This window comes from Lissotriton helveticus, chromosome 12 (assembly GCF_964261635.1).
Source record: "Lissotriton helveticus chromosome 12, aLisHel1.1, whole genome shotgun sequence".
In the NCBI taxonomy this organism is placed as follows: Eukaryota; Metazoa; Chordata; class Amphibia; order Caudata; family Salamandridae; genus Lissotriton; species Lissotriton helveticus.
In genome coordinates this window covers 259,916,060-259,942,814 of record NC_136073.1, presented here as the reverse complement: position 1 = coordinate 259,942,814, position 26,755 = coordinate 259,916,060, and the positions used below count along the sequence as shown (strand labels likewise).

General features: G+C 44.1%; 1 protein-coding gene and 1 pseudogene across 1 annotated transcript in view; one reads left to right on the top strand and one right to left on the bottom strand.

Annotated features, from left to right (window-relative positions):
- Nucleotides 1-1,186: 1,186 nt before the first annotated feature.
- Nucleotides 1,187-26,755, top strand: part of PSMD7 (proteasome 26S subunit, non-ATPase 7) — a 46,970-nt gene continuing 21,401 nt past the window's right edge. Inside the window, exons 1-5 of the mRNA XM_078671290.1 lie at nucleotides 1,187-1,379; nucleotides 9,827-9,918; nucleotides 12,076-12,168; nucleotides 15,780-15,877; nucleotides 16,643-16,723. Of these exons, the coding sequence (XP_078527416.1) occupies nucleotides 1,306-1,379; nucleotides 9,827-9,918; nucleotides 12,076-12,168; nucleotides 15,780-15,877; nucleotides 16,643-16,723 (438 nt within the window). The 5' untranslated portion in view covers nucleotides 1,187-1,305. The remainder of the gene's footprint in view (nucleotides 1,380-9,826; nucleotides 9,919-12,075; nucleotides 12,169-15,779; nucleotides 15,878-16,642; nucleotides 16,724-26,755) is intronic.
- Nucleotides 12,243-18,309, bottom strand: LOC144799761 (small ribosomal subunit protein uS5-like; annotated as a pseudogene).

The following is a 26,755-nucleotide window of genomic DNA, read 5'->3' as shown; positions in this document are numbered from 1 at the left end:
ACCTGCTAGTAATTTCGCATTCCACTTTTAGAGTATATGGTTTTTCGTGCCCCTCGGGCATTTGTATATACTGTGCTAACTTAAGTATTTTCGTAAGAGTTTTGTTGTGTGCCTAGCACCCTGTCCTCATAAAGAGTACAGGGTTGTTGTGATTCTAATAAATACACTGTTTATTTTCATAACACTTGTGTGGTGTCCTTTCACTGGGTGTTCAAGGGGTAATGTGATGGTAAAACAGCTGGCTTAACACGCCCTCTAGAGTCTTAGCCTTAGACTGCTCGTATCCATGCTACTAGGATAGCTGGTCTATAAGGTTGACTTACAACCAATCATCAATAAGGGTTGTTTGGACTGATATATAGTGATCACTAGAATAGTGAGCACTGCACATCAGGCCAACTTCTCACAGCATTGTAAATGACAATGCCATTTATTTATCTGTTTTCAAAACCAACACATAAATAAAACGTTTGTCATTAACAATGCCAATAGCTCTAACTTTTGCAAAGGCGAGACCGTTGCATTGTAAATGCTTGTTCATCACTGTAAGCGTACCTAGTGGTTGCTTTTCTGTCTTTGCTAAGTTATTGTTCTCACCATCGATTTCCGAGCGCCTAGAGCCCTGTAGGTGAATGGGCGCGTTATAAATCAAAAATAACAATAACAATAACAATAACAAACCATGACGAACATAAATAAGGGTCTATGTTGACTTACTGTTTCACCGTTGCTAGGGGCACTCCTCTAATGAGAACTGAGCAGGACCCTAAAAGAAGAAGTCGTTTTGCATTAGTAATGTGACCCAGACAGCGCAATGAGAGGTGCAACAACCGCTATTGTTGCCGACACGATTGCAAACCCGCCACTTCGCATGTTTACGGTGTAGCTTATATATTTATTAAAATATATTTTATGCTAATACCAAACAATGAAGTTTTAAATATGAAATGCAATCTCAGAATTTAGTTGTTTAGATTTCATAGTTTTAATGTATTCGTACTTACTATTTGATGGAATTCAAACTTGCATATCTAAATTGTTTACTTTTGTACACGATTGTTGGTGGAAGGCCCCAGATACATTGAAATCCACCATTACAATATGGCCACGCAGGATTGCTTAGCAGTTCGGACGTCTTCTGTTTTGTTCGCTACATTGGTCCCGCCCATGATTGGGGAAGCGCTTCCGGCGTGGGTTTTGTGACTCCGGAAGTGACTTTTGATTACTGGCAGTGTGGTGCCGGTAGAATAGTCTGGTCGTATTTGCTTTCCTTTACCGCTTAAGCGCATCGTTCCGACGGTCAGCATGCCGGAGCTCGCCGTGGAAAGGGTGGTGGTTCATCCTCTGGTGCTTCTAAGCGTTGTGGACCACTTTAACAGGTGAGGCCTGGCATATCCTGGCTCAGCGCTGACTCATGGCAGCCCTCAATACCAGGGAGACAAGCCGGCAGAGCAACACTACAAACTGACAAGGGATGGGGTTGTCAGGAAAGAGGTGCAGAGCAATGGGAGACTATTTCACGGTGATGAAACCCTTTTAAGGAGAAGTGAGCCTAGAAGGCTTTGACATGTCATGCGCGCTCTCCCGACGTAAGGAGTTGATTCATTTGGCTATTCCTCCTTTTGTGGTGAGAGACAACACACCGAATCTTGTCTGCTTTGTCCTTGGCTCCAAGTAATGGCAGATTGCGTGCCCATCAAGTTTTAATTCACAATAACCGTACACTGCAGTTTTTGAAGTAGTGTGTTAGTAGTGGGCATGGAGTAACGAGCACTCGGTGTATTGTGCTGTTGGTATTTTTATATGGCACAACATACTATTAATGTGCCCGCTCAGTGTTCTCTATCAGTAAAACATATGTGATGTAGCCGTTCCACTGTAGGCAAATAATGGTAATGTTGATGAGACAGCACTGCTTATAGTTGGTGTTACACCATCTTTTGATATCCCATATTGCAGACCCAATGTTACTCTGTATTGTGGAGGTGTGCAGTCAGCATCTATATTTGAGTTTTTGATGGGTGAGATTGGTGGGCTGTGCCGGTTTGCATACCGATTTTCTTAATTTACTACGCAATCAGATTCAGGCTCCATACTCGCACTGGTTAGGGGTACACTAAATGTTGCAGTACGTCTCATCCAGAGACTAAAGAAATATAATCACATCGCCCACATCCTGTTGGAACTCCATTGGTTCCCCTTGCTAGCCTGCACCATCTTCAAAACCAGTTGCATCATTTACAAAGCCATGGCCAGCACCCCCTTGCAAGACATACTCATCATCAGGCGCAGACAAAGAATTGTAGAAAAGAAGAAAAAAACGAGAAAGCAGAACTTTTACATCTATGCACCTACGATCTGGAACAACAGTCCACTAATCTATCCGGACAGCCCAGCTACAATCAGGAAAGAGTTAAAATCTCACCCCTAAAAAGAATGCTGCCTAAAGCAGCCACAACGCAGGTTCCCATCGTAATGTTAAATTGAGTAGCCTTGAAAGGATATAACCCTGTGAAAACCTCGTTAAACGTTGACATTGCCCCATGCTACCACACAATGCAGACATTGGTCTGTGCCAATTTCCTAGCTATAGATCTAGGAGAATTGTGTATTAGTCACAGCATTTCTTTTTAACTTAATTATCTGTTCTTGCAAAACTCAAGTTAGTAGACCTTAAAAGTGGACTTAACCTCAGTATAGGCGCTGTTAGAGTGCATGATGTTTGTAGATGGTTAAATGGATTTCAAGATATGTTCTTGCATTTAATGTCTTTCCCAAACCGGTCCATCTCGGTCTGCTTTTTCCAGGTCACAACTCGACTGTCCGGTGATTGCTCACATTTCAATCTGAGCAGAGAACATTTTATTTCATAATTTTTTTCATTACTTGCTGCTACATTGTGGGCTGTCTGTTATGATTTGTTAGCTCAACCAGAAGTATGCCAGAAACTCAGGACTTGCAAATAGGGGCATATCACGCATGCTGAGTGATTGCCGAAAGTGTTGTATACTAAAAGGAGGCTTGGTGAGATTTAGAGTATGTTGAAGAGAAAAGGGACTATAATAAGGCATAGTGATTGAAGGTTCTCAAAGACAGTGAAGGAAAAGTGGCCTGTAATAAACACTAAACATTTAAGTGGTGCTAGTGTGAGTCTCTGGGTTCTTTTTTTTTTATGCTAAAAGGGTGGGGCTTCGTGTAAGGAAAATGAGGCACATCCTTATTCTAAAGCAAATAGTTGTTTGGATAGTGTGATACTTTATTGTGATATATAGTAAATGAATAATGGCCAGCAATGTTTAAAAACAAGTTAAGGTATATTGAGATTTAGTGAAGGAAGGTGGGGGGCCTTCTTTCTGTTGTGGATTTGTAGCTTAAAGCTTGAGCTTTTCTTTAGTGTTAGCAGTGAGGTGTTTAAGATAGTTACAGGTGAGTGAACTTTCATTTATTTTGATTTTTTTATATCTAGTACTTGAACTGTGTTGGGTGGCAGTCATACTTTGGATTTCTGTGTTGTACTATCTATAAATAGTGAATCCAAAGAATGACTCGAATGCCTACCCTCACACCATGCTGGTTACATCACACATTCTATAATACTAGAACCATAAGATGGCAGATTATTGATGCTGGTTTATGAAAACCTCAGAATCACACTTAAGGGTATTCCTGGGCAGTCAACATTTGTACAAGAGGCATTAATAGAAAGTTCTGCTGTACCAATGGCAATACTGTAACATGCATCGTGGGGAAGGAGCAGATGCTTTTAGGTTCACAGTGAGGACGTACCTTGACAAAAGTGTTACTACAGGGGTTCCTGAAACCTCCTTCAATAGGGCCCAGAAGACCCAACAGTGGGGTACATAAGTGACAAATATATAAGAGGAATGCAAAAGACTCACGTGAGCCACAAGGCAGAAACATGTCTACTTTATAAGTGGCGATGGGGTACTAATTCCCCTTTCCCCATATTTTGTCTCAATACCAATTGTCTTGTCTAACGAGTAAAAAAAAAGTTCTAGGATGCCATGTTGGGTTTTAAAACACATAAATCACAGGCCCACTCTTAGTTAGAAGTGTCTCCCTGACTCCAGGTGAAGGCCCGCTCTCAATCAAACTGGGTTTTTGTAGAGCATGGATTGTTCAGTCATGAAACATGACACCTGGTGGTGTTTGAGGAAAATCTATCACATTTTTTGTGTATGCCCATAACTAATTTTGAGTAAGACTGTGAGGGATGTATAGTATATAACATTTACAAGACAAAAATGTGAAATCTCGGGTAGCACTGTTTATGTGCATATACTGTCTTGGGAGGCCAGCTCACCCATGAGACCCATTAGCCTCTAGTTCTCTACCCTGGATATACTCCAGGGGTATGTGTTTGCAATGCGGTAACACACACTTCCTCTAGGCTTGTTAGCTTACCTTACCGTAGTGAGTGGAGATTTTTCAGGTGAACTTGAGCATGTTTATTTGATGAAACCAGCTCTTCTGTTTTCCTAGAGATGCAGGTAAGTCTCATTATAATGCTACACTAGAAGATATCTTTTAAGTGTGAACTTGTGATTGAAGTGTCATTTTTACTTGTGCATTATTCTTTCAGAAGTTCTTGTGACTGGCTGGATTCAGTGTAGTTGGTACTCTAACAGACCAGTGTTTAGGGGCTCATGGTTACAGTTTGACATTAACCAAAGTGTCATTCGTACCTGTATTGAGTCATTAACAAGCGTAACAAGGAAAATTCATTACACCTTCGTTGCTTCTGAAAGAAGATTTAGACTGAGCAATAATTCAATTATTCCCTTCTGAGTCACGGGTTAAGTCAGTTTCTAGTTTCTTGCAAATGCAGTGAAAGTCACAGAGTAACCCCTAAAGTAGAAGTGAAGGCAGTACATATTTCCCCTGCAAATTTTATGTGCATGGTTTGAGAACTGTGATTTTGGCCTAGTGCTGTTCCACATCCATTCATAAAGCCGTCGAGGGTCTCTGTTTTTCCCCTTTCTGAAATCCTCATCCCGTTATTTATTTTTATTTCTTTGTCATGAAATACTCTTTTACTAAATTGATTCCAGTCGTATGACCGCTTATACAACATGTCTAGGCTCAGCTGGCAAATAGGCAAGTGGTTTATTGTGTATGTGACCGTTGTGTTGTAGGCTGGCATACAATGGCAAGTAATTCAGTACAAAAGCACCTGGGGCTTTGTATTTTTGGCCTGCAGTATTAACTTTCCAGAAAGACCTGAAAGTCAATGTCTGATGACCAAAGTCCCCTGTTCTGGGCAGATGTCTGGTAAGGATATAAACTTTGCATAGCACTTTGCATGATGTAGACACTGCTGCAATTATATTTATCGACCTGAAAAGCAGGGAGATCATTCAGCCAGTTTTTATTACACAAACAAAGCCACCATGGGGATCCCAACAACTTGCATGATTGACATTATTTTAGAAATAGAAGAGCTGCAGAAAATCCTACAGTATTTCTCACAATTTTACTGGAGTCACATCTGAAGGACTCCAGGTTAACTCGCTTCTTGGTCAGGGACAGGATTTAATTTACCCAAGTGAAATACCCTAAACCAATGTGTTCAGCTAGTAGGCATCCCAGGGAAGTTTTGTGGTTGATGTCCGAGCCAGCTGAAAGGACCTTTAATGAGTCTTAATCTGTGAGTGCTCAGATATTGGACATAAGTGTGGCCAGAGGCGTACTTTTAGCTGCTTGTTTGGAAATGAGAAAAACACTCTTTTATGGTGTGTTTACCCTGTTTTGGTGTGGCAGTGAGGCTACCAACATGCGGAGAGTTTTTGAACCTTTCGAAAGGCTTAGGAACCAGTGAGGGCAAATGCCCCTGCAGGTACTAACTAGAAAACAGTTGGAGTATGATATTTCTTATAATTGTCACTGGCCCTGAAGAATAGTCCAGACTTGATCCTCTAAGATGGGCTGTCAGAACTGTCTAAAGCTGCCCTGCGAGGGAGTTCAGAGTGGGTGGACCGCTTCCAAAGGAGAAAGGGGTTCCTTTGTCTTTAAATATTTTGCAGGTTTGTCCTACATGCTTTCTTCCAGTTTAGATTTCTGTGCAGTTCTTGTCAAAGCCATGTGGTGAATTTGTCATTGGTCTGTTGCGAAGTCTTGAATGGGGTCAGTGTAGGATTAAGGTTAAAAAGATTATTAGCTGAAAATAAGGCCTTGTGTAGACCACATGGCATCATGTGAATGTTACTAGCTCCCAATCAGACAGGCGTTGTTTAAACAAACTTCTAGTTTTTGACCTTTTTAGTGCAAGCTCTGTGGTTAAGAAAGACCTATTGTGAGCTTAAAATCCACCCCATTGCGTACCATTGGTTGGCTTTATCACTCTCATCAGAGGTTCCTCCTCACTTCTGTAGTTTCCAAGAAGCTGAAGACCTAGCTCTTTGAATAACTCTAGGGGGACCACATGCCTGAACATATGCTCAAGGGGCCTGGATACCATCACAGGTGATAAGTTCGCTATACAAATTGACACAGCTTGCTTTCCTCTTTTTGTGTTTGTCCCTTTCTGAAGCATAGCCTCTTTACAATAGTTATGATTGGCTGCTTTGTATTCTTACACTGCTCACTTTTAGAGAACAATTATTTCTTTTTGTTTAAGCATTTTATGAGCGAGTGTGTTTGTTTTCTACCTCTATCCGTTGTGTGCCTCTCCCCCACCAAATGTAAATGTAGACGTACTTGTAAAACGCACTGATACTCCTGAGTGTCCTGGCGCTGTACTCATACCGCTAGGGAACCCTTCCTGGTTTTTCCCCGTTAAATGTCCACTCCTGGGCATCCCCAGGGTGCAAGCAGGCATCCCTAGCGCTGTAGGGGGCCGTTGTGGAGACTAAGCAAGCTATTGCCTAGAGTTGCAGCGTGGGACCCATGCTTTGAGTAGGCACCGAGGTGAGAAATCAGGTCCGAGGAATTATGAGCCCCAGATCCGCCGAGACCAGCCAAGGCAGGAATTGAACCCTGGTCCTGGGCCAGACCTCTGCATCAGGGTCTGCCGCTCTAACCATTGAGCCACACTTCTCCACAAATGCATGCCCAAATGCATGCCCTTCGGCTCTGTACTCTCTCTTGTATGCTTCTGACCCCGAACTCCCCTCTTTCATGTTGTTCTCTCCCATGTGCACCTCTTACTCTTCCTCCCACCTCCTTTGTGTTGCCCTGTTCCTTGTGTGCATCTCTCTTGTGCACGTGTCAAACTCTCCCCCTCTGTATTGCTATTGCCCACCTGTGTTGTTTTTCACCTCTTCCAACCACCTGCTCTTCTGTTGCAACCCCGTGCTGCAGTCCATTTGTATTTTTCTTTTACACTAAAAATCTCATATTTTGTATTTACTGATCCATGTGGTGTCCACCATCTTGTATCAGCTATTAAGAACACAAATAGAAAATTGAGCCCCATCATTCTGTTTGCATGTACTCAGAAAATGATATGACTGGTGACAGTGGTCATTGCATCACTTATTGATTTATTTTTTTGGGTACGGGTGACTGATGCTGGCCAGCATGGCCAAAAAGCGTTTTAGGATTTAGTTGATGCTGCACAACATCTTCAAACTGTATTAGCAAAACCACTAGGCTCAAAAGCTAGACCTGTTTGCTTTGGCCATACTTCTTTTGTTCATCAAGGTTCGCTTTGAACTAAAGTTTACTGGCAGGACTGTAGATGTGGTCATAATAAACTGTGGTAGCTTTAGATATGCGTTTGCATCTGTAAATAAGTTAATGTATGTTCTGGTGAGAAGGGTTGCTTAAATGTCAATACGGCCTGTAATCTAGTTTTACATTTTTTAGATCAAAGATGATTCTTAAAGGGCAGAGTGGAAACGCCTGGATCTTACTCAACTGGGAATTGTCCTATGTTTCGAAAGTATTTTCCACTTTTGTGGCATGCTAAATCAATTCCAAAGGCACTCTATGTAAATTGGCACAGTCATTGTTTTTCCAGGAGTACTTCTAGGCATAACATTTATGCATAAAGTGGACAGTGCCACATTCAGAAATTTAATGCAAATGAGCATGGTACATGTGTTGCTACTTCATGTTTATTTTTTTCTTTTCAAAGGATAATACCTTGTTTCAGAACCTCCACTTTGGCACCTCCATTCGTTTTGGTTGTGTTGTGTTTTTAGGTCGAGCTTGAGCAGCGCTTTCACTTGAGCGCCACACTTTCACTTGAGCGCCACACTTATTTAATTAATTACCAGTGTGGGCTGCTTTCACTTTAGCGGCCGTGTTACAGAACCTTATAAAAGTAATACATTTTTTTCACTTTAATGTTGGGTGCGCCCCTTTCTTTGGACGCTGCTTACTGTAACCTGAATACGTGAGCTGCGTGTAAAAGAAAGGGATGCGGCCACCATTAAAGTGGTTTTGCATTTGCGGGAGTTTGAGCTCTTGCCATTAGAAATAACAATGCCTTTTATATATGTGTTGTTTTTAAAACACATAAATAAAATGCATTGTCATTTACAATGCCAATAGCTTAAACGCTCGCAAATTCGAGACCTATTGCATGGAAAATGCCTGTTATATTAACCATTAAAAGCAATTACTCGTGTCCATGACAATAGTACTTTTGTGTGTCTCCACTCTGGAACCTGCCTGCAAAGAGGAATGTGAATAGCCACAAACATATGGGTTTGTGGGCGGTTACTTATTTTTGATTTAGTGCCCCCTTAGAACGCCCACAAACGTGCCATTGGTTTACCAATTTGCAAAGGTAGACGTTTCCCTCTGCTGGCGGCATTAGCAAAAGCCATTGGCAATGTAAAATTAAGCATTTTGATTCCGAAATTCAAAATTCAAATTTGGTATTTATCGGCACACTGCTTTAAACTTTGGTGGACAAATATTTTTATGATTCATGCTATGTATGGTCGATGTTGGAATGGGACACAGACACATTTGGATATTCTAGAAGACGTTCAGGCCCAGGCAATGGCTTTCAGTGGTCATAGGATAAGGTTCAGAAAGAGAGAATACATGCATGTTAGGCTTTGTAGAATTCAGATCTGGGCTTGTTAACTGGCATGTGTTGTTAACTATTGAAGTTTCTCAACATCTGTATGACTTCCTAAAGGTTCATCTTCTGAAAATAGCCGATAACTAGGAATCCATAACCGCTACATCTAGGTTGCAAAAACATTTAAGTAGCTAGTGTAAAATAATTTAAAAAATCATTTGACAATTTACAGCTTCACATAACACAGTATATCTTCTTTTTCAAGCGTATCTATTAACCCATAAAAAACAATTGGTCTTCATTGTTACAAATCCCAATTTAAAAAGAATTGTACCTTAATTCTGTTGATTCCCCCAACAGAGTGCTCCATATAAGCTTGTAAGTTGAAGCTTTCTCCGTGTGTATTCTAGCTATGTCACTGTTACCAACATTTACTGCGAGGTATTCATGGTTAGAATACACTTATTAGTTCATGTTCTACTTTAATCTTCCTTTTGGTCAGAGAGCTGACTTAGCCAAAACCGATTTTCTAGCATGGTTATTGGAAATCACAAGGTTTCATTTCAAAGCTTGGACACCATTTTCAGTAGTTATGTACTTACTCTTGAGACAGGGGTTCCCTGTTTGTGAAGATGTATGCAAAAGAATCAAGTAATTGATTGTTTATATTTTTAAATGTCCTGCACCCAGAAATTTAAAGGCACTCCGTAAAAAGGTCCTAAATTTAACATTCCTATGGTATTGCCAGTTCTTTCATTTTTGGCACACACATAAATGTCTTCTTCAGTGTGGAGCAGCGATAATGTGTTTGTACTTGAATCTCTTTAGAATTGGGAAAGTTGGGAACCAGAAGCGAGTTGTCGGAGTGCTGCTTGGCTCATGGCACAAGAAAATACTAGATGTATCCAACAGTTTTGCAGGTGAGTTTAACATGCTTCAAGAGGTCAGTCAACAGCCCATTGCATCTGTGATTCATTCTCTTCTGTTTGAATGCTACTCAATTGGCAAGGGTACCCATCCCAGGCCTCGAAAAATCTACTCACCCACTCACAAATGCAAGTAAAATTTGATCAGGTCGAGCTATTTTTAGCACCCCCTAGTCCCATCTGGTGAGTAAACTTAGGCTGGAAAGGAAAAGGTGCTCTGTTCATTTAGAAAGCGATTGAGCAATAAGATGCCATTAAACTTTTTTTTTTATCTTGACACATTGGCTGTCTGTTCAAGAAAAGAGGTCAAATGTCAGTTTGTCTTTTAACTAATTGCTGCTTGGAAAATGAGGTTTACTTTTCTCTTACTAGAGTTTGAGGTTTTTGTCAAGTGAGCTGTCTGAAGATGTCAGTTATTTTTCTCTAACACATAACATTTAAATAAATAGCCTGTAAATTAATATTACAATATTTCATAATATCAGGAATTGCAAACCCCCTTTTTTGTAATTAAGTGTGATGCAAACCGGAGTAAAACAAACCAGAACACTTTACTTGGTGATGTGCAGCAAACATGCTGAACTGGCATATTTGGAGGTGCTCTCATATGTGATAATGAAGAAAATGGCTGCTCAATGAATTCAAATATTTGCCCATGATCACATCATTTGAAACCAGTTTACGGGTCAAGAGCATTACAAATAGGTCAAGTAGATTATTTAAGTCACTAGACCTGCAGGTCTAGTTACATTTTTATGATTTTTCGAGGCCTGCATTCAGAATGTCCAGGGGTTTGGCATAGATCCATTATCATGTCAACCCAATGATGAGGCCCATACTGTTATTAACCACCCTGTTGAATTTGAGCAACTGGGTGCCATGTACATTGTTAATGTATATCCTTCTACACATAATTTCTGGCTTGAGACTTGCTATGTCAGCACAAAGCAATGCTGATTGATTTTGCCCTGAATTAGACAAACATACAAGTTCTTGATTACAGGCAATTGTGGGGTTATCTGTGGGTAATTGTAGTAAGTTTGCTCTGGCTCAATTTACTTTCATACACTATGAGCACTTGTTTTCCCGACATGCGCACACACATTTGCACACACACAGACTAGACCCTATCTCCTGCCCCCGCCTTGCCTACCAACCACCAGGCTTCATTTAATGCTAGTATTTGTTTGATGAAACCTGATTTTGCTATGAATTGAGTTGTGGTCACTTTTATCTCTGAATGGTGATCAAAATACCTCAGCTGGGCTACATTCTTAATAATTCACAACAAGGTATGTTATTTTTTTATTCATTTTTTGTATTGGGTTGTGCAGGCAGCACCCGCTTCAGCCGTGCAGTATGTATGCCACCCCCTGATTGATGGCTCAGCTAAGTGAACATCATCCCCTTCAACTAGTTTCTTAACGGCCTCAGTCATCCTGCATAATCTTTGAGAAACACTATTTCTGTTTAGCTGATTTCTCATGACCGGCTACTGTTGATGGGTATTATTTCTCACTGTAATTGTTTGAGGAGCATCATCTGTGTTGTACTTCAATCTAATTAAATGCCTTTGTGTGTAACTGTTTGTGTTAGTGATCATTTGAAATATCCAAGGCTTATCTTCAGATAGTAGTCAATCATCACAACCTGATTGGCATGAAATGGTATTGAAAAATAAGAGAAAATTGGTACTTGAGATGAATGAAGTTCACTGTTCGCCACAGATGGGAGCATGTCACTGTGTTTATGCTTTTTACTGTCTTGCTGAGTACCTCTGAAATTGATAATGGTTACACCTGTAATTTGCAGAACTAAAGATTCAAAATCTGCACAATACATGATCTTATTATTTTTAATTACTTAATGTTTTTTTTTAGCAGTTTGTGTCCACTTTGGAATTAGATTTTGTTTGCACTGAACGATTCCCAGTATTTAGGATCGGATTGTTGTTTTGCTGCTATTAAGAAATAGCTAGATTAATTTCGACCAAAGACCCACCTTTAAACCCTCAATTTTTTTAGTGTTGCTGTCTGTTGATTGTTCCTATTGATCTTGCTTTATGAAGCTTATCCATGCACCCACTGATTGCTCACATCAGATTTCCCTATATTTCTGCTTACTAAAATAGTTTCCCATGTTCCTTTCCAGTACCTTTTGATGAGGATGAGAAGGATGATTCTGTGTGGTTCCTTGACCACGACTACCTGGAAAATATGTATGGGATGTTCAAGAAAGTAAATGGTGAGTGCTGATCACTTTTTTTTTTTATTTTTTTTTTTAACAGTTCCAACTACTTTATTTTACAGCAGAACATGTTATGTGGGGGTTGCGCCAGGAACAGCTGCTGCTTGGGTGTTCTGCACAGACACTCTGGTGTGCATCTTTGCCAAGTGATTGGTGTATTCCTGGTAAGGAGACTTTGTAAAGACTGTCTCCTTCCAGAGATCTGGGGTCAAGTAGCTGTAGGTCTTTGAGATAGCATCACAGGTGGCCTTTGCAAAGTTGCCTAGCGTGGCTGTGCAGCCCCTAGCTGAGGTGTAACAGTCATCGATACCAGCCATCATCAGCAGCTTCTTGGGGTCCGGCGCAGACAAAATGCCAGTACCGCGGGGTGCAGGAATCAGACGCACCAGAACAGAACCACAGCGTCCAGTCACCTTACAAGGCACTGTATGAGGTTTGCTAATCCGTTATTACCCCAGTAACCTCGTCGCACAGGTACAATGGACAACTTGGCGAGAATGATAGCTCCACGAATAGCAGTAGCGACCTCCTTTGGAGCACTTCACACCCAGCCCAACATGGCCATTGTAGTCTCCGATGGCAACAAAAGCCTTGAACCTGGTACGCTGACCGGCTCTGGTCTGCTTCTGGACCGGCATGATCTTCAGAACCTCATCCTTCAGAGAAGAGGCCAGGAAGAAGTCCATGATCTCGGACTCCTTGATTGGAAGCGAAAAAAGATAAATCTCCTCCAAAGACTTGATCTTCATGTCCTTGACCAGCCGGCCTAGTTTGGTCACCGGCACCCACTCTTTTTCATCTGCCTTCCCGCGGCCTCGTCCACGGCCCCGCCCTCTTCCACGGCCGCTGCCCCTGCCGCCAAAGCCGCCTCGGTTCGGAAGTGAATATTGGCAACATTTTGTGGGATTTTGCACTTGATAATGTCTAAGCACCTGAGTTTTAGTGCTCTTTAATTTAAAGCTCCCAAAATAACAGCTGTCCTGAGTTTAAGGGATTTATAGTGCCACTTTAGTAAGAGCCTACTGTAATGTAGACCATGCACCAAACTTTAAATATTTCTCTACCTGTACTTGACAGTAATAACAACCCTTATTGCTGTTCCTCAGTCTTCTGATAAAAATCCTTTTTAAAACATGTTCAAAGTTCCTCTTTGCCATGAATAACAACGCTGCAAACAAGACTATCACAGTAGTCTCCTACTAAATTTCCTAGTTGATCACCTGCTTTTATATAGGTTGTTTTACGTCCCTCTAAAGTCATCCCAGATTATCCTCTCCTTTCCTATTGTGCAGCTATATTATTTGAGGCATTGGTGAACAGTACAAAACCCACAGTCTCCTGGTGTCTAAAAAAAAAAAATCACTGTTCCGTGGTACTACAACGTATAGAACAACAAAACTCAATGGGAGCTGCACCACAAAAGAGCGCACATATGAGTTTAAGTACTATCACAATCTAATATGACACTTCTTTTTAAATAACAGTATCTATATTATCCATAAGTTTTGATTTCTTCCTTTATTCTGGTATATTCCATTCATAAACCATCAGCCAACATGTTTCGTCCATTTTAACATTGAACTTCTTCAGGGCAGCTAAGATGTAAATTGCCTATGTCAATCCAAAGATATGCACCAAATGCACAGTTTCCAGTACAGGTGCCAGTATATGGCATCTGTATGGGATTATATAAATAGTGGTTCAAGTGATGTAGACCGGATCAAGACAACTTATCAAAAAGGCGATATGTTGCTGTTGGGGATGCAGATGTTTTGTTCAAATGAAACAATCAGAAAATCAGACTACTGTTTCGAGAGTCGTCACTGCGACCGGACGCACTTCAATTATAGTGCATACGGCTTGTTGGATAATCACCACCATGAAGTGCATTGCGTATCGTGTTTTGCATTTCTTTTCTGATTGTTTCATTTTAACACAACATTTGCATGTGATAGTGTATCAATTCATATGTGCGCTCTTTTGTGGTGCAGCTCCAATTGCGTTTTATCATAAGACTACTTAATTCACATGTTCTAGTTAACTGAATTAACTATAATTCATTCATACCCAAGCAATGCACTGGTTATTATCTCACATAATATTACTTCACTCATGACCTGTCATATGACATCATTGATAGCATCAGTGTGACATCTGTAATGACGTAATTGATTTACTACCTTGTACACGCCAAGGGCGCAAGTTAGATACTAATACCTGGTAATTTTCATTGTTGTTTTGGAGTTTAAAATGTAATTTTTTAACTGACATTTTCACTGAACTATTATGTCACTTTAACCTTTGTTTTTTCAGTGTGTGTGTGTGTATATATACATACGTCATGTGATCAAGGCCCTTCGCGGGCTGAGACGCGTAATAGTCGGTGTGGTGTTTGGGCTACAATAAATAATATTGCACCATCATTGGGTTTGTCTCGTCTATTGCTGAAACTGCTGCCAAGACGTTTTCTGCCATATAGATATATATATAGATATAGAATTTGCTGATGCCAACAGGATTTCTTTCTGTACTTGAATCACTCACTGGTTATAAAGTGTGCATAGCTTATTCTTGCAACACATGCTCACTTGGGCATGAAGCAATCAACATGTGTTGACATGAATGTAATGGGGTATTCTTGTCAAGACTTTATTTTACTGTCTAAGTATTAGAGCTAGATGGCCTTTGGTATATTCTACAAACTATTTGGGATATGGGTGGAGTGCACCTTCTTACATTTTTTTTAGTGTTCTTATTTATGTACCTTAGGTAGAAGTAGGTTGATTATGTGTACTTGGTATGTATTTTCCTAGTGGATTTTGTAAGGACTTTACTCTAGTTCGTGTTTCAGGGCTTGAGGCCACCTGAGCTTGTGTCTTAGATGGTGACGTAACCTCGCCTCCATAACTGCAACCCAGTTTGATTCCCCCTTATGCTTTCTTTACAGAACAAGTTTTTGAGGAAGATATTGTGACATGGTAGAATATGAAAGATGTTTTATATTCAAGGTTTCCGGTTTTCAGTTAAAATAGATTATAACCAATAAAGCACTACTGAAAAGAATATTTGATTTTCAGTAGAAACTGGAAAACACTGGGGTTTGCTGCACATTTACTACTTTGAAACCTTCTGATGTCAAAGTAGTAGAAGTACAAACTCTACCTCGCAGTACTTTAATGTGATGGCTGCTCCACTATGTTCCACCCTCGCCATGTAAGCCTCATAATCTCTCTGTTTGACTTCCACAGAGTCCCTCGCTCCATAGACCTACATCCACTTGCTTTGGGCACATGGCTCACCAATTGTTTCAGCTCGCTGTTCACTGTGCATTGCTGTGTAGTGGTTAGCAGGTTCGCAATTGAACTAAGAGCAGGGTCTCAGTCCAGGCTAAGAACTACCGCCTTGATGCCATGCTCCTTCACAGAGACTTGGATGGAGCTTTGCTTTCTGAAATCTCCAGTATGAACCCTGAAAAAACCAACCAGAATTCACACAAAAAACTGAAAACTGCATATCTAATCTCTATTCTACAATATACTTCTGTTCTTAAAAACAACAAGCAAGGGAAGCTTACCTTCTTCTAAAACTTTAACTGTTCTTATTTACAGCCAGAGAACGGATAGTGGGTTGGTACCACACAGGACCCAAATTACACAAGAATGACATTGCCATCAACGAGCTCATGAAAAGATACTGTCCAAACTCGGTGAGTACTGCTCTGCTTTGTCACTTGCACTCAATGACTTGTACTTGTGTGTGTCAGCGTGAGCTGCTATTCCGTGTTTCAGAGGTATAACCGATCCAGATGTTTGTTTTTTTGCCTGACAGGATGCTTGGAGATTGAAAGGTACGTTAAAAAACACCTTTATTCCACAAAGGGAAGCCATGTTTATTTTCTTGTGTGCATAGATAGTATACCTTGTGATGTATTGACATGAAAAATGTTATTTTCAGGTTGCATGTATAAATGTAATGGCATAATAAGCTTCTCCCATGTTCAGCCCCTTCTATTGGCCGTCCTGGCAATCATGAAAGTCTTGAAGATTTCGCATTGAAGATAGTTCAGAATCTGCCAGTAGTGACCTGGTTAAAGACCAGTCTACTGCAGGTTTTTAGCTACAATACTTCCAATGTGAAGTGCAATGTGATGCTGCTGTATGTGCCCTCTAAAGGCTCCTAGTCTTTGTTCTCTTCAGCTTTATGTGCAGTGACTGGACGGGTCTTCCACTATGAATAGTTGCAATTGTGTTCCAACTGTGATCACCAAAATTCAAGTTTCTGTATTGCCAAAAATCAGTGTCCTGTTGCATTTCTGACATCTACTTTATGTGCATGTGCTTACTACAGCAGCTCTGAAAACCTTGTGAAGAGAGCACCCTAAATAACTTCTTGTAGATTATAGTTATGTTTTTTCCATTTTACCCTTTGGAAAGCTGTAGTTCTCTAAGACATAGATCACTTTTTCTTTCAGGTGCTTGTGATTATTGACGTGAAGCCAAAGGATCTGGGACTTCCTACAGAGGCATATATCTCAGTGGAAGAAGTTCATGATGTGAGTTTGCTTTAATCCATCTCCTCTTGCACCAATTATCTGTTTTTCTCTCTTTTCATATATCATAACGACCCTCCTTCTGCTTTTGTGATGGTATACTCCCTATTCCTCCGCTTGTGCTCCATATCCTTTTCCAGCCCCTCTTATATTAGCTTGATGTCTCAGTCATGGTTCCTGTCATCTGCAATGTTGCTGGTATATTTATGTCAGTGTTTACTTGCTATTCTCACATACCTTTGGCTCGCTTACTCTGCACAAACGTACTTGTGCTCTCTGTCCTGTCTGGTCTAATTTAAGAGCATATTCTGCCTCAATTGCTCATGATGATGTAACATCCTTTACTCCGAACTGTTACACTTTTGCCACACACGTTCCCTTAGCTTCCTGACCTTCACTTTGCCAACATTTCTTGCCCATGCTTTTAACTTGCCCCTCTCGTTGGGCCAGATTTACAGGACCCATTTTCTACACCTCCTCTTGATTGCCTTTGATTTCAATTCATTTGCCCTAAAAGTAGGCATGCTGCCCCAACCTCTTTTTACCAAGACGTTTTGCATTTAATGGCAGCATTTTCATTGTCTGCAACTGTTTTTAGCTTGCAGTGTTGTCAGAAAACACAACGTTGGCTGCACCATCTTGATAAATTCAGGACCTCCGTTCTCACGGCAGAGTGTTTCACTATTTTGTAGAGACTACTTTGCCAGAGCCAAAAAGCACTATACTGAAGAAATGAAGAGTTGGGTAGAGAAACAACAGAAATAGTTATTAGCAAGAGAAGACAAATCATGTGAGCAAGGCAGAACAAGCTTTGGCAAAGCCAATAGGTCTGGCCATGGCCAGTTAGTGAGATGGGTAAATTCCTTAGCAAACTTTTTTTTTTTGATAATCAATTTTATTGATTTTGTACAAAGATGGTGATAGAAACATAAACAGTACAGCATGATCAATAGCGCCAGCACATATGACAATTGGCAAGTAAAACAATTTATTACAGTGTACACTGTTGCTTCTCCAGCTTCTGCGGTACATATAGAGTGAGACTTGGAAAGACAAGGAAGTTGATTAGTATTGCAATCCCCACCAATTATCCCAGACCCTCCTGTGTTGGGCCGGACAACCCCAAGCCTCTATAGTGGTAGCTCTTGTGCGCTGCGCCATTTAGTTATAGTGGGCGGGTGCGATTCCTCCATGCCATTGCGATATCTTGTTTGGCCACTACAAGGGCAGCCCCCAGAAACACTTTATCGGCTCTCAAGCCATCTAACCCACGTGTGACACCCAGCAAAATATTTAAGGGTCTATATGGGACCTCCCACCCCAGCACTCCTGTGAGTTCTGTCTCCGGGGCGACCTAGTAAGAGGCTACACGTGGACAGGACCGGACAATGTGAAAGAAATCTGCGGACTCCGCATTGCATCTTGTGCATGAAATTAGGCCTGCTCTGTATAGGTGGGCAGGGGTAAGGTAGGAGGCATGCAGGTAGTAAAGCTGGACTAGGCGCAATTTAGCTGAGACCGTGATATTCTTGGGTACCATCAAAGCGTCTTTCCAATCCTCCTCTAAAGGGCCCAACCATGTCTCCCATTTATTTCTCAGTGGGTCAAGGGAAGTCCGACCGTTATTAGTTGGGAGCGAAACATACTTGAGACTTCTCCCCTTCCGAGGCCACCCATCATGACTTGGGCTTCAAGAGGGCTGTGCTCGGGCAGCGTTGTGCCAGGCTGTATGTGTGTACCTAGGGCGTGGCGGAGCTGTAAGTATCTATAAAACTGGGACGGGTGAAGCGAATGTCTGGTTTGCAGATCTGCAAGGAGCGGATATGGTTACCGACCCACACCTCCTAGCTGTGAAATGCCAATGAGATCCCAGCTCCCAAAACCTTCCAGGCCGACCCACCTCCCGCAACCATGTGCCCTGCCAAAGGGGTGTCTGCTGAGTCACTGTCCTTCCATTGGGTGTGTCGCAGAGCGGCACGCCAGGCTAGAAGCACTGCTTGGGTCATCGTGGGGAGGTCCCAGGGAATGGGAGATCCATACATCAGAGCCTGGACCCGTGAGAGGCCCAAGTCCTTGCGCTCGGTCCTGTAAGCAGGATCTGACCACCCCCGCCCCCATTAAACCAATCGTGTATTACCAGGAGGCGGGTTTCTAGATAAGTACAAATTCGTTAGACCCATGCCTCCGTCAAAGGGTGGGATCTGACAGAGCGGGAGCACCATACGCAGTCGTAGGCTGTTCCAGAGAAACCTTATAATTAGACTGTCTATCCCTCTGAACCAGGCACGGGAAATATGGAATGGAGTGTTCTGAATAACATATGGGGAATCGGGGGAGGATCATCATTTTGAATAGTGCCATTCTCCCCAGGGGGTTGAGCGGTAATTTTTGCCATTTCTGCAGGTTGAGTTTGGTTTTGGCGACCAGAGGAGTCATGTTAAGTGCCCAAGCTAGGTCAGGAAGTAGGGCGACCCATATACCCAAAATATTGGAAGGATTGACATCTGATGCGGATAGTGCATTGACAATCAAAACATTCTCTTGTAGGGTCTGCAATCCTATGATCACCCCAGATTTTTGCTTTTTGCTTCACTGGTTTACGACTTTCCCTGGCTGTGGGCCTGCTAATCAGACCCACAGCCTAGCTGTTCTCTCTACTCCAAATTGTACCCAGGTACTGAATTGGCACTGGGCCCTCTCTTGTGTCCCTGTAACCAGGGCAGAGGTGTACCCAGAAGTCTCCCAGGGGCTGCAGCATGTATTATGCCACCCCTGGGTTGACTAACTAAATCAGACACAACTGGCTGCTTGACAGCTGGGGCAAGGTGGTGTACACACCCTTTGCTTTAGATATAGTATTCCTATATCTAACCCTAAAATGGACACATATATTCCTATCAGTCACTCCTATGGCAGGCCTTAACAATCCTGAAGGCAGAGTGCTTGGAATAATGTGAAATGGTGCTCTGGCATGAGCTGAGCCCGTTTGCAGCTTGCGGAACCAAGTCCTAATAGCTGTTCCATGATAACGCTATACCATATACTCTTAAGTGCATTATGTACCTCGCGGTCAAATGCTAACTTTGGTATGGCATTATCAAAACATGTCGAGTAAGGTGTCATACGAATTGGAATACTAACCCCTCGCCAATTCTGGCGACGGGGTTAGCATTCCACCCTTCTAGAGGGACACGACATGTTGGTAACCTGTAACCCCGGTTAAAGTCAGACATAGCCTCAGCTCCACAAGATGGATGCTGCCACCGAGACACAAGTCTGCCCTCCTGCTGCTGGGAGTCCTTCCAGCGCGGGAGGCAAGGACAAAGGGTTTCCTGCCAGGGGCGGTGCCAGCACCGTCCCAGACAGGATTTTGTGTATCCCAGGTAGGCAGGGCTATAGAGGAAGGTGACTGAAAGTGGCACCCCGGTGCTCACTATGCATAGGCCGGTCTGAACCAGTTCCAGGGGCACACCAGCCCCTGAGCTGGGGAATGTCCGGCTGGGGAGAGGGGTGTAACCACCCCCCTCCTAGTCCCACCCATAGGGCAGGACTTAGTCGCGTGCCATCCCCCTTTTGCAGGATAAAGGTAGGAGCAGGCCCCCTTCCAAATTAGATCATCTTTGAATCCTGAACCGACTTTCTACGAAAGGAACTCAAGACTCTTCCTAAGATTTCTCCCTTGTGGCTAAGGAGTAGTCACCCTGCAGCAGCAGGCACCATCCAAGCATCGCGGTCTGCTGTAAGTCTCTCCTCCGGATCAAGACTGCCCAGCTCGACGAGAACCGGCTTCCCTGGCACCTCTGACCTCAACCTGCATCATCAGCCCAGCTGAGATTCGTGGGTGTGACGAGACCTCGAGGGACCGGCCTTCTTCAAGACTTCACGACGCTTGTCCAGCACGACCACCGAGTGACCCTCGACTGAGTGCTTTGGGGTAAGAGAAGCCCCGACCCTGAGCAGCTCCAGCACCGAAGTTCAGCCCCCTTGCATCTACGAGATCTGCGTGGGGCCCTTCTGCTCTTTGCTGCTCACCGCGTTGTCCAGGTCACTTGCCCGTGGGCTAGTGACCCTCCAGACGACGTCCTACGTTTGTTTCACCGCTGGTCTAGCTCCTCTGGACTGGCCCTTGTCTCCTCTTGAAGGGGAACTTCCTAGGACCCTCCTGGTCCACCCCAGACGCCATTTTGTGTCACCGCGTGGACTTGCCTTAGCCAAGGCTTGTTGCCTCCTTCACCGGATCCAGCATCGCCAGCAGCAGACATCCGCCGTGGGACAGCTCGCAGACCTCCAGCCTGGTCGACATCAGCGCCCTGGTCCGTGCAGCAGCAGAATCCAGTGTCCCCTCTTCACCTGGCTGAGTGACCTCGTCCGGTGCCACCCTGGTGCCCACCTAATCACTGGCTAGTGATTCAGAACTTGGTCCCCTCTGCTTACAGGTATCCTTCTTCAGCTGATCCAGTCCTTGGATCAGCCCGGAACATCTTCACTGGCCGCCTGCCAGCAACTTCCACTTCAGGCTCCTGGTTCGTCAACGAAGAGACCCGACGACATTTGAACCCTATGCAGCCGCAGCCCCTGGGCTAGGTAAACCGAGTACCCCGGTGCTCCAGCGTAGACCAACTCTCTAAGTGTCTAGATCCACTTTCGTTTTTGACCTACCTAGTCTGGTTCGCCCGAGAACACTAACTTTTGCATTTACTAGGATCCATAGACTTTGTCCCGCCTTACGCGTGAGAGTTCCCACTCTGCACACGACGTCCCTGGGCCTCCTGCTTCTAATCTAAGGGTTCAGCATTGTAGGCCTAGCTTTTCTACAGTCTAAGAGAGTAGTACTTACCTGCTAGTAATTTCGCATTCCACTTGTATAGTATATGGTTTTTCGTGCCCCTCGGGCATTTGTGCAAATTGTGCGACTTTAAGTATTTCTTTAAGAGTTTTTGTTGTGTGCTTAGCTCCCTGCCTCATAAAGAGCCAGGGTAGTCTTGTTATAGATAAATATACGTTTATTTTCATAACAACTTGTGTGGTGTCCTTTCACTTGGTGTTCAAGGGGTATATGTGATGGTAAAACAGCTGGCTTAACACGCCCTCTAGAGTTTAGCCTAAAGACTGCACGTGTCCATGCTACTAGGATAGCTGGTCTATCAGGTTGACTTACAACCAAACATCAATAAGGGTTGGTTGGACTGATACATAGTGATCACTAGAATAGTGAGCACTGCATATCAGGCCAACTTCTCACATTGGTGAGCAGCGGTTGGGATTTGAGCCTGCTGTTGTTTTACCACACGTATCCTAAGAATATCATTTGAAAGATCACATAAGTACCAAGGTACATATAACTTAGCTTAGAATACTCTGAGTTCTACTGAACCAGCTGTTGTAGTTCAACAGGGCTTAGCACACCCTGACTACAACTCTTAGCAAGGGATCAGTAGGCAAACATATAGTGTAGGTAAGTGCACCACTTACACCTCACTAGAAAAGCATGTCTACCCATTGAGAGTCTTCAGAGACTCCCCTTGTGGCTAGTGACCCTCCACAGGTCATCTCAAGATATGCAGCTCTCAGTTTCCAGGAGATGAGACAAGTGTGTACCTCCAGGAAACTGAAACAGGGGTCTAAACCCACCATTCCCTTTCTGATAGGTCTCTTAGAGACACATGATGCTAGGAAAGCTTCTCATGCAGATGGGAATATGCCAGCCTTAGAGGGTACTCGTGGTGATCCAGACCTCCTTGACACTGAAAATGCAGTTGAGGAGGAGGATCAAGAGGAACTCTCTGGGGATGAGGCAGACAACAGGCCTGAACTAGTCAGCAGACTCACTAGGGCAAACTTAGACCTACATAGGGAAGGATCTGGGGGACCCCCAGTACTGACCCTAATGGGGCCTAACCTTGGAGTTAGGAGAGATAGATCTCCTTCTAGGGACTCCAATAGATCTCTGCACTCTAATGCCTCCTCTCAGAGGAGAAGGAATTCTCCCCAGTGGAGATTGACTTCCCCTCAGAGAAGAGAACATGAAGCAAGGATGAAACAGGCTAATCTAAGGATTGAAAGGGGAGAACTTGCCCTGGCCAAAGAGAAGCTTGCCTTTGCTAGAGAACAGCAGATGAGTGGGACAGTACCCACTGGTGGCAGCAATCTCCCAAGAGATAAGGAAAGGAGTTTAGATACTAAACACCTGAGTAAGATAGTGCCCCCCCTTTAAACAAGGGGATGACATCCACAAGTGGATGGCTGCTCTGGAGAGGGCCTGCACTGTCCAGTGCATCCCCAGAGTCAGTTGGCAGCTATACTGTGACTCTCCTTTGAAGGCAAGGGTAGAGATAAGCTCCTCACTACTAGAGTTGAGGATGCTAACAATTACCAAGTCCTGAAAAATACACTGGTTGATGGGTTTGGCTTAACCACTGAGCAGTACAGGTTGCTGTTCAGGGATACCCAGAAAACTCAGTCTCAGGATTGGTCTGACTTTGTGGATTGTGCCACTAAGGCTTTGGAAGGCTGGTTGCTGGGCAGTAAGGTTACTGATTATACAGGGTTGTACAATCTGATCATGAGAGAGCAGATTTTAAATAACTGTCAGAACCAGTTGTTGCATCAGCACCTTGTGGACTCAGATCTGACCTCTCCCCAAGAATTGGGAAAGAAGGCAGACAGATGGGTCAGAACAAGGGTCAAGCAGAACCAGACTCAGAACCAGGGTGGTCAGAAGAAAGCAGACCAAAAGGGTAGTAACAAGAGTGAACAAAATGACCAGAAGTCTTCAACAGGTCCCCAACAAACCAAAGAGGGTGGGGGTCAGGCTTCACAGCAGAAAAAGAAGACTCAAGAAGGCCAGTCAAAAAGGTGGTGCCAATACTGTAAAAGTAAGTCTCACTGGTTTAGTGAGTGCACCAAGAGAGGAGGGCAAACTCCTACCACTACAGCCCCTAAGGCAACTGCACCCCCTAGTACAGTCAGTAATGGTAGTGCACCTCCCAAGGGAATAGTTGGGTTAACCTTGGGAACTGAGGGGTCTGACAACTTAGTTGGCACACTCACTCAGGCTGTCCTTGTCTGTACAGGGGATATGGATATATCCCCTGATGTCAGTCCCAATACTTTGGGCAAATACAGGCAGACACCTTTAATAAATGGCAAAATGGCTCAGGCCTATAGGGACACTTGTGCCAGTGTCACAATGGTGACACCTAACTTTGTGGACCCTGGACAGATCATGCCAGGTACAGATTTCCTGGTGACCAATGCCAGCAACGTCACTACCAGTCATAGTATGGCGATTGTTGCTTTCTCCTGGGGAGGGGTAAGTGGCCAAAAGAAAGTTGTGGTTAGTTCAGACCTCCCAGTGGATTGTTTGTTGGGCAATGATTTGGAGTCATCACTATGGTCAGAAGTGGAGCAGAGGACTCACATGGAAATGTTAGGCTTGCCAGCACATGTGCTTGCTGTGACTAGGTCACATGCCAGAAGATGCCCCACTGAACAGGTGCTGGATCCTGGAACAATGGACCAGACACCTTCCAAGAACTTCCAAGAAGAAGAGCAGTAGGGATAAGGCATTGCCTTCCCCCTTGCCCCAGGTTGTGGATCAAGTCTCTGAGGAGGCTGACCTGAAAGAGCTGAGGGAAACTGAGCCTAAAGAGCTTGAACTTGATCAAGTTGAGTTTCTGGGCTCAGGGGGACCCTCCAGAGAAGACCTGGGGAAGGCACAGCTAGACTGCCCTTCCCTTGAACCCCTCAGACAGCAGGCTGCTGCTGAGGCTGCAGGGAACGCCACAGGTGCCCACAGGGTATACTGGGAAGATGGACTCCTGTACTCTGAGTCAAGAGACCCCAAGCCTGGTGCAACCAGGAGGCTGGTCATCCCCTTGTCTCAGAGGGGTTTCCTTCTCACCTTGGCCCATGAGATTCCCCTTGCAGGTCACTTAGGCCAGACAAAGACTTGGGACAGACTTGTCTCACACTTTCACTGGCCTCACATGAATGAAGATACCAAGGAGTTTTGTCGCTCCTGTGTCACTTGCCAAGCCAGTGGTAAGTCAGGTGGCACAACAAAGGCCCCCCTCATACCACTACCTGTGGTGGGGGTCCCCTTTGAAAGAGTGGGGATTGACATTGTTGGTCCAATGGAACCCCAGACAGCATCAGGGCACAAGTTTATACTGGTGGTGGTGGACCATGCCACCAGGTACCCTGAAGCTATTCCACTTAGGACCACTACAGCACCTGTAGTGGCAAGGGCCCTAGTTGGAGTGTTCTCCAGAGTGGGCTTCCCTAAGGAGGTTGTTTCTGACAGAGGTGCAAACTTCATGTCAGGATATCTGACTGCAATGTGGAAGGAATGTGGTGTCAACTACAAGTTCACCACACCCTATCATCCACAGTGCAATGGGCTTGTTGAAAGATTCAACAGGACCCTCAAAGGGATGATTCATGGACTACCTGAAAAGCTCAGGCGTAGATGGGATGTCCTGATACCCTGCCTCTTGTTTGCTTACAGAGAGGTCCCACAGAAGGGGGTTGGCTACAGCCCTTTTGAACTTCTGTATGGGCATCCTGTAAGAGGACCCCTGTGTTTGGTGAAGGAAGGATGGGAGAGACCTCTCAAAAAGCCTGCAACCAACATAGTGGACTATGTACTTGGTCTCCGCTCCAGGATGGCTGAGTACATGGAGAAGGCATCTAAAAACCTTGAGGCCAGCCAAGAACTCCAAAAAGCTTGGCATGACCAGAAGGCTGTCCTGACTGTGTACAAGCCTGGACAGAAGGTGTGGGTGCTGGAGCCAGTGGCCCCAGCAGCACTCAAAGACAAATGGTCTGGGGCCCACACAATCATTGAGCAAAAGTGAGAGGTCACCTACCTGGTGGACCTTGGAACTCCCAGGAGCCCCCTCAGGGTGCTCCATGTGAATAGGCTCAAGGCATATGTCGACAGGATGGACATGAGCTTGCTCATGGCCACAGATGAGGGGCAGGAGGAAGAAAGTGACCCTCTCCCAGACCTGCTCACTCAGAATCCTGATGATGGATCAGTAGATGGTGTTGTCTTTTGTGGCAGCCTCACTGAACATCAGCAACAGGATTGTAGACCGGTTCTGCAATCCTTTAGACATATGTTCTCTCTGACACCCAGCCAAACTGATTGGTGTACCCATGAGGTTGACACTGGAGACAGTCTGCCTGTCAAGAGTAAAATCTACAGACAGCCTGATCATGTCAGAGACTGCATCAAGACAGAAGTGCAGAAAATGTTGGAGCTGGGAGTCATTGAGCCCTCAGATAGCCCTTGGGCTAGTCCAGTAGTTCTAGTGCCAAAGCCTCACACCCAGGGTGGTAAGAAAGAGATGAGGTTTTGCGTAGACTACAGAGGCCTCAATGCAGTCACTAAGACTGATGCCCACCCAATACCAAGAGCAGATGAACTTATAGATAGATTGGCTTCTGCCAACTACTTAAGTACATTTGACCTGACAGCTGGGTATTGGCAAATCAGGTTAGCTGAGGAGGCCAAACCCAAGACAGCATTTTCTACCCCTGGTGGGCATTATCAGTTTGTGGTAATGCCCTTTGGTTTGCAAAATGCACCTGCCACCTTCCAAAGGCTGGTGAATCAAGTTCTCACTGGGTTGGATGACTTCTGTGCAGCCTATCTTGACGATATAGCTGTCTTTAGCTCCACCTGGGAGGATCACCTGGTCCACCTGAGGAAAGTGTTAGAGGCTCTGCAAAAGGCAGGCCTCACTATCAAGGCCACCAATTGCCAGATAGGGCAGAAACAGGTTGTATACCTGGGCCACCTTGTAGGTGGAGGCCAGGTTCAGCCACTGGAGAGCAAGATACAGGCCATCAAGGACTGGGCTCCTCCAACCACCCAGACTCAGGTTCGAGCTTTCTTGGGCCTGACTGGTTACTATAGAAAATTTGTCAAGAATTATGGGTCCATTGGGACTCCACTTAATGACCTGACAAGCAAAAAGATGCCAAAGAAAGTTCAGTGGACAGCAAGCTGTCAGAAAGCATTCAATG